General features: G+C 38.9%; 1 protein-coding gene across 1 annotated transcript in view; it reads left to right on the top strand.

Moving 5' to 3' along the window:
* Nucleotides 1-669: 669 nt before the first annotated feature.
* Nucleotides 670-12,193, top strand: part of LOC127638538 (N-acetyl-beta-glucosaminyl-glycoprotein 4-beta-N-acetylgalactosaminyltransferase 1-like) — a 225,042-nt gene continuing 213,518 nt past the window's right edge. The window contains exon 1 of the mRNA XM_052120103.1: nucleotides 670-1,087. Coding sequence (XP_051976063.1) covers nucleotides 946-1,087 — 142 coding nt within the window. The 5' untranslated portion in view covers nucleotides 670-945. The remainder of the gene's footprint in view (nucleotides 1,088-12,193) is intronic.

Raw genomic sequence — 12,193 nt, 5'->3', positions numbered from 1 at the left:
CAGAGCGGCTTTCACAAGATTAAAAGCCGACTGCTATTTTCATTGCCTCTACGCCAACGATAAACACGTTGTACTGGACAACTATCCACCTTTGACTGTTTTTAAGCAGCAACACTTGTTTGCGATCGAAATGGGACTTCAACTGAGTTTTCATGAGGCACCCGAGATCTGTGACTCGGTGACATGGCTTGTAAATGGGCGCGAGCTGTATATTTAAGCGTTTTATACATTAAGCGCGCCAAACTGAGGAGCAGCTGACACTCAATTTGACAATGACATTGTGACAGCGGTCTTCTCTTAAAGCCCGCTAAATATTTCTGCTTCTGTTGCTGCACGGAGAAAAATGACACCGTGACACTACGAGGCCAAACTGAGGAGCTGCTGATACTGATTCTGCTGCTTCTCATAGAAATATGACATTGTCACGTCAGGAGATTTCAAGCACGTCAAACTGAGGAGCAGCTGAATCTGATTCTGCTGCTGCTCAAAGAAATATGACATTGTCACATCTGGAGTCTTCAAGCGGGTCAAACTGAGGTGCTGCTGATGCTTTTATTGTTATTCTTGGAGAAGTATGACGTTGTAGCATCACCAAACAGATAAGCAGTCGACTTTTCCATCTTTACCTTGTCACAGGAGGCTGTTTTGAAAGGGCGCCAAACTGGGAAGCATCTGATACTTACTGATTCTTCTGCTGCTTTTGGAAGTATGACATTGTAACAGCAGTCTTGTGCCAAACTGAGGAGCAGCTGACAATTTCATTCTGATTCTTGCAGAATACTGACTTTGTAACATCGCCAAACAGATGAGCAGCTGACACTATTTCTGCTGCTGCTGTTGCAAATATGTAATTGTGACATCAGGAGTCTGATTAAGCGTGCCACACCGAGGAGCAGCTGACACTCTCATTCTGCTGCTGCTGCTGATGATGCTGCAGCTGCGAAAATGCTGCGATTCCCCGTAAAGAAAATCCGAAAGCAGTTCAAACTTCTGCTGCTGCTGGTGCTGCTTACTTTTGCTGTGTGGTTTACATACCTGCATATCAACCAGGGCAAATCCATCAAGCTCCACTTAAACTATGGGAAAGGTAAGAATTAAATGTTTTTTTGTATTATGGTAAATGATGTAGAGAAGCATCTGAAACTGATTAATTATGTGAAGAGTTTTGAAAAAGAGTTGGCATTGAGTAGACACAAGGAAAAATGAAGCTTCGGAATTGGATTTAGCACTCTATAAATGGTTGAAATATCAATTTTATTATCGACTTTAAAATGAATGAATTGGGTTGAAGCTTTAGTGTCCATCATATTTAACAGTTGGCAGATGGATTTTCTTTCAGCCACTGGCATTATAAGAGTGTTACATTAGTATTATCATAGAGAGATGCTTAATATGCATTTGACTGTTAATCTTTAGAATGACTCTAATGCATTTGTGCATAATCCTAAAATTCTCTTTTATCATTTCGTTCAGTAAGCTTAAATTAAGAATCGGAAAAAAACATGTATTTTTTTTTGTCTATTGATTTATATTGAGTTTGGATTATGTTGTATTTATTACAGTGCTTACATTATGCTCTAAAGTGTTTATTTTAATGCTTATTTTATATTATTATCTTCTCAGGCAAATAGATATCAGATGGACTGTAGAGCCTTCACAGAAACTAGGTTCTCAGCTCTTGACTTAGTGTGAATTACCAGAATTTGTTTCCAGAATGTCAAGTACTTGTGAAAATCACTTTTACCTCTACAAAGCCAACACAGACTCACACATCTCAATCTCTCACTATACCATGATATTGATGTTGTCACTCACAACTAAGCTTTTGTTTATTTTTATTATGCCTATGGTGTGTTGAGCAATGAATGGCTGAAAAGTAAGAATCAGATATTATATTTTCTTTTTTCAAACTTTAGAGGATGGTTTGTTTGTTATGAATTGTGCATCATACATGAAACAAAATTGGCTACAGACAGCTTTATCTTTTTTAAAAAGCAAATCGTTTTAGCCTGTGTCTGCGCCACCAGCGGCACCAAACAGTATTGCAAAGATACATTTATTTTTGAGGAAAATGTGAGTGGTGCTTGCCTGTGCAATTGCATTTGGTGGTTGCCATTGCATTGCTATGTGGTTACTAGGGTGTTCTGTGTCATTGCTAGAACATTTCTTGGTGGTTGTTTTGGTGTTCTGGGTGGTTTCTTTGTCATTTCTTCTAGTTAATGCTGCAACTGTATTTTAACTGTAGTTAAAAAGTAACTTTGTGCTCTCTAGCGATATCTGTGGTTATCATCTTTTTTCGAGATCTTTATCGAATGATCTCAGAAATTTGGCCAGGATTTCTTCCTCGGCAGATCTCCGAGCCAGAACTCTGTGAGCTCGCTCAATTTCAGGCTTGTGGTCTGTTATGTCAAGCAGACTCGGGAAAAGCTGTCTAGGAATTTCACATTAGCTTTGCCATCCTCATGCTCAGGAATTCCAACAATTCTTATGTTATTCCTGCAACTTCTATTCTCAAGATCTTCAAGCTTTTCAAGAACATGTTCCAAATCAACTTTGGTTGCGGGCGGATTAGCAGATAATTCCCTCTCCGATGACTCCAGATAATTTGTTTCTCAACATCTGCCACTTATGTAACTTACTCAGACAATTTTATTTCCATCGCCGTAATCGGTCGACGTATTACAGCGAGATCCTCCAAGTCAGCAAGAACCATGCTGGCCAGTTGATACTGGATCTCCTCTCCCGCCGCGCAATCCAAATCGAGTCCCTGGTCTGTAGGCCTGTCGGGGCTTTCATCCTGAGCACATAAGTAAGTGTCTTTAAATGACTCCAGAACCTGATGATTTTGACTGCTTTGCCTCAAAGAGCAAATGTGTAACTGGGTGTATAAAGTTTCACCAGATTATAACATGATTTATATTAAAAACATGAATAATAAAAAATTTAGCAAAGTGCACAGAGCTCGTTGCTCACACGTTTGCATCTTGCATGACGTCACGTGACCTCCATCTGTGGTTATCTTACAATTGCAAGCAATTTGCTCAAGAACACTTTACGTCAGTCGTGTTTCGGCACTGCTCTTCTGGCGGATGTATCTCATGATTTGAGCTTACCTAGACATCGCCTGTGGTTGAGCGTGACTGGGAGATATTCAGAGCCGGAGACATAATGTTCTATTTTCATGTTGATATTATGTTATACAATTAAACATTTGAAAGTGTAATATTACTTGATGAAGATAGTCTTATTTACATATTTTGAATTAATTAATTTTACGCCTATAGCACTTTTCTGACACTACAATCAAAGCGCTTTTACATAGAGAACAGGGGACTCAATCACCTTAATCACCACCAGCTACCAATAAATACACTATTTTAACATGATAATTCAAGTGTTTTATCTACTATTAATATTTGTGTTATACTACACGTAATTTGGTGATATGGCTGATACAATTTCAATGGAAGACTTTATTCTTTTTATTTTATATTGTACAGCCTCAATTGATAATGCAATAATACTATATAATAATACCATAATACTACAATAGAGCTCAACAGTTGTGTTCCGGAAGTAAAAATACCATTCACTTATAGACAAATTGATTTTCAATGATAACATAAACCTTTAAAGACAGACCTAACCCAACAGCACAAAATAAAAATCTATTTTATAGACTTACAGTAGTGAATCGTTGTAAGGTAAGGACATTGTTTTGACCACTGATTGTTTATGTACTCAATCAATAATGACAATTTGTAATTTTTTTACAATAGTAATACGAGCCTTAATACGAGATGTCAAAATTGTAAGAAATGGAACAAGTTGGCTCGTACAGAAACTTGCAACTTTTACTCCCATAGAGAACCTAAACCTAACCATGATTTTATTTATAACTTTTGTGTACCATGGAAAAAAAAGCATTCAAGTTTGGAATAGGAATGGGCACGAGGACTCGGGTACTTGGACGTGGCAGGAATGATCGATCATGAAAATGATGATCGATAGTGATCATGCATGATGTGACTTTTCACTTCATTCGAAAACCAGTGACAATAACCTGACAACTAAACACAAATGTGTCAAAGAGGGAGCTTATTTTTAATTACACATACACACTAGGCGCATGTGGAAGTGTACAGCAGGCAAGTGTTTCAAACAGATAGACAGGGTGCAGTTAAATGTAACTCAATGCAGCATCTTCAAATCTGACCTTCAACTGAACACGCATATTAAAACGCAATGGTAAACTGGTGCGCACTTATTAAGATTACTACGGTAACCTGAAGGAAGAACAGACAGACACATGTTGTGCACATTCTTTCAGAGTTGGACAGTGAATCTTCACATAATGACAAAATATGATATTTCCTTTCTTTAGATAAATTGTTCGATGGGAGGTGAGCTATAAATATAATGCCTGTATTGTATCAATTAGAAATTCTATTTCTTGATTGGTTAGTTTTGCATGTCCTAAACTTCACCTTTAATCCCTGATATTAAAAGTAAGACATGAAAAAATTATTTACGCAATTACATGTACAAAGTTGCCAGCATGCTTTCTGGTTGAAAAAGCTTAACGTGCGTTCTTGCGTTTCTGTGACAGTAACAAACCTCAGTACTCAAGGGGCTGATATAGTTACCTTCAAACTTCTGTGACCATTAAATTGGATGTTATTATTCATTTAATTTGCTCAGAAATATTCTCAGAAGCTCAGAAATTCTTCAAACTGTTGCTCTGCCATAACAGTAGATGACTTAAAAAAGAAAACTCCCCATAGAAGTGGACAGTTCACCCTAATGTGAACTGCTATAGCGCCTCTTGTGGCAACGTGGAAAATGCAACACGTACTTGCGTTGTGTTATGTATTGTGGTCTTACACATTTTGGAACACAAAAACTCACAAAATCTGACTTGTGTAACTACAAGCGTCTGCATAGACATACTTGCATAGAGTAGGTTTCGGCCTTAAAGTTTATATCAAAAGCTTTGATTTTGGCTATTTGGATCTCAGTGTTAGATCTAAGCAATGTGAAGTAGTCTAAAGGTAATCAATTAAAACAGAGCACCAATGTATTACATGTTGTCTTGGTATATGGAATTACATTTAATTTTTACAATTGGAGCTTACTTGATCCTTCATTGTAAGGCCAGTGTAGTAATCTTAGTGCCCGTCTGACAATACCTTTTGTGTCTGCCAGTCTAGAATAGGATCTTTCTCATTAACAGCTGTGAAATGCTTTGTGTTGTTTGGCTTCTGTCCTCAACTGCCCGACCTGACCCCAATCATGTTCCCTGAAACCTCAGCCTCTTTTTGGCTCTAGCTTTTGAGTGGGCCACCAAATCACTCATCTCGCAAAAAAGAAAGGCTCTCGGATCTCTTCCAACTCTGGAAGCACTCAAGTGCAAAAAGGCAATGAAAATCCTATACTAGCTTGAAGATATCCGCAAAAATAATGCCTCGCTGCACCAAGCTGTCTACTGAAAAATTAAAAAGCCAGAGGGGCTCACCAAGTGGCATGACTGACATTTTAATCAGAGATGTTGGATGCAAACATGCATGTTTGCACTAAATGGGATGGTTTATTTTTACCTCTGGGCTCACAATGGTCACTTTATTCCCAATTACAGGTTCCATAGGGGTGGGTCAAGATGTATCCCTACACCTAGCTGTGATTGGCTGTTGTGAACAAGGGTCTTTTTAAGCAGCCAAGTGTAAAGGAATGTGACGAGGTAATAAGTGGGTCAGTCCTGTTATGCAGTACCTTTTGAACTCTGTACTTATTAAAAATGAATGTTCTAGTGTTGTAATGTTAGTATGTCTATAAGATTTATTTTGGTAGTATAAAAAAATATACTCTGGTCAAGCTCAGGCATTTAACCGAAGTAGTGAAATATTTTTAAATTCACGTACAGAGTATGTTATTATGAACATGATACTAATACTGGGTAGGGCCTCCCTTTGCTCTCAGAACAGCCTCAATTCTTCATGGCATGCATTTGACAAGAGGTTTGAAACATTCCTTTGAGGTTCTGGTCCATGTTGACATGATTGCATTACACAATTTCTGCAGATTTGTCAGCTGCACATTCATGTTGCGATTGTTCCATTCTACCACATCCAAAAGGTGTTTTATTGGATTTTGATCCGGTGACTGGGATGGCCACTGAAGAACAGTGAACTCATTGTCATGTTCATGAAACCAGTTTGAGATGATGTTTGCTTTGTGACTTGGTGATGGCGTATTATCTTGCTGGAAGTAACCATTAAAAGATGGGTAATGATGTGGTCATGAAGGGATGAACAATGTTAGCAACAATACTCAAATAGGCTATGGAGATCAAGCTATGATTGATTGGTATTAACAGGCCCAACGTGTGCCAAGAAAACATTCCCCACACTATTACACCACTGTTACCAGCCTGGACTGTTGACACAAGGCAGGTTGGGTCCATGGATTCATGCTGTTGGCACCAAATTCTGACCCAACCATCTGAATCGAGATTTATAAGACCAAGCTATGTTTTTACAGTCTTCAACTGTCCTGTTTTGGGGAGCTTGTGCCCGCTGCAGCTTCAGCCTTCTGTTTTTGGCTGACAGAAGTGGAACCCGACGTGGTCTTCAACTGTTGTAGCCCATCCGCCTGAAGATTCTATGTGTTGTGCATTCCGAGATGCTGTTCTGTTCACTACAGTTGTACAGAGTGTTTACTGAGTTACCGAAGCCTTTCTGTCAGCTCAAACCAGTCTAGCCATTCTCCATTGACCTCTCTCATCAACAAGGCATTTCCGTTGCAGAACTGACACTCACTGGATGTTTTTTGTTGTTGTTGTTGTTGTTTTGGCACCATTCTGAGTAAACTCTAGAGACTGTTGTGTGTGAAAATCTCAGAAGATCAGCAGTTACAGAAATACTCAAACCAGCCCGTCTGGCACCAACAATCATGCCACTGTCGAAATCACAGAGATCTCATTTTTCCCCCATTCTAATGGTTAATGTGAACATTACCTGAATCTTCTAACCTGTATCTACATGATTTTATGAATTGCACTGCTGCCACACTATTGGCTGATTAGATAATCACATAAACAAGTAGGTGTACAGGTGTACATAAAGTTTTCAGTGAGTGTTATTGCGATATTATGATGAAAGAACTTACCAGTATGATTTCCAAATGTAAAAGTTGTGAGTTTAATATTTTGTCCAGCATAAGACATATGATGGGTCACATTTGTACGTAAAGTGTGGTTCTTGCCCATGTACATTTGTGTATGCTTGTGTTACATGCCTTCCCAGTCTAGGGTTGGGGGAGGGGGTAACAAGGAAATTTATGAACAGGATATATATAAACTTAACAGGCAACCCAAGAGCTGTCCTCTCCTGTCCCATCACTCCACAAAAATCAGTCAGGTTTTAGAAACACTCAAAAGTAAGATTTATTGACGAGTGCAAAATACAAAAGGGAAGCTTCAAAAAGACATCAGGAGGGGACCAGTCCAAAATAACAAAGTTCTTCTGACATTTATGTTTGTACTTCCTAAGCTCTCAAAATAAAATTCAAACAAACAACAAAACTCTTACCTTACTCCCTCTCTAACCCAAACACAGGAGAAAACATGGACATTAACAAAAATGGCATCCACCTCCTTAATGCTTCCATAAGAACAATTGACTTAAGTCTCTTTAAGATTAACAATGTGCTTAACGTGTGAAACAGAATTAACAACTTACTAAATCTACTTCAGTGAACAATAAGTTGTACAATAACAACATGTTCACTAACAAAATACAACAAGAGAAACACTAAAGCAACAATAGCACAACTGCTAAAGTCTGGGGCAGAAGAAAAAAAGTCTCAGCAGCCTGGAGACAAAAGGCCTCTCCACAAGCTCTCCCTCCAGCAGCCAATCAAAGCAAATCAGCAATTGATGGTAACAAAAGTCAGCTGGTGATCCATTAACCTGTCAATGAGGAGAGATAGAGAGCAAGAGAGAGAGTGCAAAATACCAAACACTGCCTCAATACTCACATACACTGTCACTAGTAAAAATCCATTAATGCACAAGTATAATAAAATAATAATAATAATAATAAACGAAACATATTTACACCCTAGGATGTAAAACCATTATCACCGAATTTACAACCCATAACTAATTTTCTTTCATATATACAGTAACACAGCTCAATCACCATCAGCAGCGCAGGCTCTGGAGAGTGCATCCGCCACCTCAGAGCCTTTCTTGTGTTCAATGTCCAAGTTATATTCTTGTAGACAAAGTGACCAACGCATCAAACGCTGATTCATGTTGCACGTGCGAGAGAGGACAATGAGAGGGTAATGGTCAGTATAGGCAACAAGAGGAATACAACTACCTCCTATGAAAACTTAAAAATGTTTGAGAGCCATCACTAGTGCCAGAGCCTCCTTCTCGATAGTACTGTAGTTTTGTTGGCTTTTAGAAAACGTCTTAGAGAGGTAATAGACTGGGTGTTCGACTGTAGCACTGTTCTCCTGCAGCAAGACTGCACCAGCTCCCACAGCACTTGCATCTATTTGCAATTTAAATGGAATAGAAAAGTTATGGACTGACAGGACTAGAGCATTGCAGAGAAGATCTTTGGCGGCAACAAAAGCATACTCACACTGAGGACTCCAAGAAAAGTTTTTATAGTACTAAGCAGGTCTGTAAGGGGATACACTACCATTACAACATTTTTACAAAAGCCACAATAGTACCCTACCATTCCTAAAAACCGGCGCAACCGACGCTTGGTACTAGGAGTAGGAAATTCAATAATAGCAGTAACCTTAGCTGTAACAGGCTTTATGCAACCCTGACCCACTTTCTTTCCAGGGTAAGTTACCACAGCTTTAGCAAACTCACACTTGGACAGATTAAGGGTTAGCTGAGCATCATTCAACCTGGCAAACAGACTCTCTAAGATAAGGATGTAGTCTTCCCAATCACTTGAATAGACCACAATGTCATCCAAGTAAGCTTCACAGTTAAGCAACCCTGACAAAACTTTCTGCATGAGCCTTTGGAATGTTGCTGGAGCATTTTGCATCCCAAGGGCCATTAATTGTACTGCAGGAAGTTGTCAGGGGTTACAAATGCAGAGATTTTACATGCACGTGAAGACAAAGGGACCTGCCAATGCCCTTTAATCAGTCTAATTTAATGACAAACTTTGAAGCACCAACTATCCACACAATCTTCCATACGTGGTAAGGGAAAAGAATCAGGCTTTGTGACGCTGTTTACCTTCCGATAACAGATTTAACATCTTCAAGGGGCCACGAACAGTATGAGGAATCACAAACTCAGCAGGATTAAATCCTAAAGATTCTTGAATGGACTCCCTAATAGCAAACATGAGCAATGGTAAGCCATCCACCCAGTCTTTCCCCATCTCTATACTGAAAGCACATAGACTTTAGGGTTTGATGAAAGCGTTTCAACGATCCCTGTGACATGGGGTGGTATGCACTAGCCAAGCAATTATCCCCTACTCTTCAACATCTGCCCAAAACACCTTTGAGGTGAAGTTCGACCCATTATCGGTTTGGATTAGTCTGGGCAAGCCAAACGTTGTGCAACATCTTACGACCAATTTCAGCATTATCTGTGCGTTCAACGTATGCAATGGGACAGCCTTTGGGTAATGGGTGGCAGTACACATTATTGTTAAAATATACTGGTGTCTTTGGAAGGGGTCCTACACAATCAATTACCAGCTTCTCAAATGGCTCTCCTATGATGGGAATTGGATTGAGAGGAGCTTTTGGAACAGTTTGATTTGGTTTAATATGAAAATGTTGCATGAATTACAGTCTTAACTGAACCTGCAGGATACCTGGCTTGCTGTCAATGACACAAACTAGAAAGCAATTTGTCATACTGAAATCATCAGTTTACAAAGATGACCAAAGAACATGTAGGAGTAAACAAACTTGTTTGTGTGAGATAGAAACAGAGGTAAAAAAAAAAAAGAAAAATGTTGAGTCCTGTACGATGCAACCTACTGCTTAACCACCATAGTATTTGGTTCATCATCATTGGAGAAATTAACTAGCTAGTCATGACTATTTCCTGAAATCGTACAAACTATGTTGCACATCCATCGATCGAACCACATTGGTTCAACAACATACCTTGGGCACTCTTCTTGGTTTGCCTGCATGCTGGCAGATGTTACACAAGTGGCAGAAACTAGACATGGCCAGTTGTAATGTTTAGTGATATGCTGAAATGTTTTTGTAACACTGAGGTGTCCAGAAAGAATTTGTATGCACCAATTTTATAACCTGGGAACAATAACTGGAAGGTAGAACAATCTGATAATCCATTTGCCAATCCTCTCCTTCTGAAGATTTTGGCTTCCACTTGCACATCAGAAACCTGTTGTCCCAAAAGTATCCTACCATCGCCATTAAACGAGTGATGCAGTTCACTAGTGTGGGATCTGACTTCTGAGCAGCAACCAGATGTTCCTTACCCACCATAAAAGGAGGTTCTTCTATGAGTCATGACCAAGGCCTACTTCAATCGCAATAGATAACTCACACTGTACCGGTTTAGGTTGCACAGTCAGGAAAAAATCGGAGAGATTCACAACATCTTGAAATTTCTTGATCGGGACTGAGTAACAGCACATGCTGGAAAAGCTAGGGGAAACTTCCCAGAAAGATCAGATGGATCGCACGCAACTGGCCTACTTATGACAATTGGACTGGAAACCACCAGCAAGGTAATTTCCCAGTTTGAGGCTCACACAGTCTACAGGCAACTTTTTACCCACCCCCAACTAGGGCTGCCCCCTGATAGTCGACCAAAGGTTAGTCGATGAGAAGAGTCTTGGTCGACCAAATTTTGATTGGTCCACAGGAAACCGACAAACACTGGTATTAGCGCAGGGTTAAGGTTAAGCCTACAAATAAAGCAAGACACCTTGATTTCAAACTTTGAACTTTATTTTTTATTTATTTTAACAAAAAGTTCAAATGAAACTGGAAAAAAAATATGTGCAATTAAAATGTGTGTTGTGTGTTTTTGAAAGATGGCTTTACAACGTTTGTCAACATCTCTCTGGCAAAGAACCTACATCATCTGTGCATTCTCTACTGGACGGGTATTTCGTTATTCGGGAAGATACATCTTGTGTGTGATAATTTAGTTTGGTTCCCTCCTTCACGACATATATATATATATATATATATATATATATTGCAATATCCAATTACATCAGCAACCCCTGGTCTTAGGGATTGGTGAATATTCTTGCTTTAGTGATATTGCATTGAAAATTAAATTAAAAAAAAAATGTAAAACTTGAATGCAATTTCTAAAACGAAACACACACACACACACACACATAACCAATCCAGCAGCCAATCAGAGCAAGCCAGCAATTGATGGTAACTAAAGTCAGCTGGTGATCCATTAACCTATGCAACGAGAGAGAGAGAGAGAGAGAGAGAGAGAGAGAGAGAGAGAAAGAGAACAACAGCACCAAACACTGCCACGATACCCACTACACATACAAAGTCAGTAGTACAATCCATTACTGCACATAAAAAATATATATTTTTATGTATGATTCATAGTTACATTTTTATTGCATTTATGATAAATGAGATCAAATGTGTTCAATGGCTTCACATTTACTTAACACATTTACCACATGTTAAACATTATAACATGTTGCCTATGTACAAAGATGTACAGGTATGTGTAGAATTTATCTACAAAAATTAAGAATAGAACCTGAATGGAACCATAAAAATGTACTGCACAATATGAAAAGCCCAAGCCCAAGCATGGAAGCATTTTTGTGTGGTCTTGGAACAATTTTAACTTTAGGTTATTTTGTAATCTCAAGGAAACTGAAACCAGTTTAGCAACAGTGGGAAAGTCTTAACCAGCGGCCCTTTTAATGCAGAATGAAAGAGTGTGAGAAAATCACAAGTGAGCCAAGGAGGAGTCAGATAAGATGGGCAGGTTGGTTACAGGCACATAAAAAGGGCTTATGGAAAAGGTCATGTGATACGAGTGTTAGTTAGTTAGTTTGAATGAATAGGAGCCATTTCCCATCATAATATGGCTGTGCTAAAGCATGACGACTCAAACGGTAATGGTCTTAAAATCAGAGGAGGTAATTATGAGGTATAATTGAAGTATAAT

Source organism: Xyrauchen texanus, chromosome 46 (assembly GCF_025860055.1).
Source record: "Xyrauchen texanus isolate HMW12.3.18 chromosome 46, RBS_HiC_50CHRs, whole genome shotgun sequence".
In the NCBI taxonomy this organism is placed as follows: domain Eukaryota; kingdom Metazoa; phylum Chordata; class Actinopteri; order Cypriniformes; family Catostomidae; genus Xyrauchen; species Xyrauchen texanus.
Note: the sequence above shows the minus strand (reverse complement) of the source record. Positions and strands in the feature narration are given on the sequence as shown.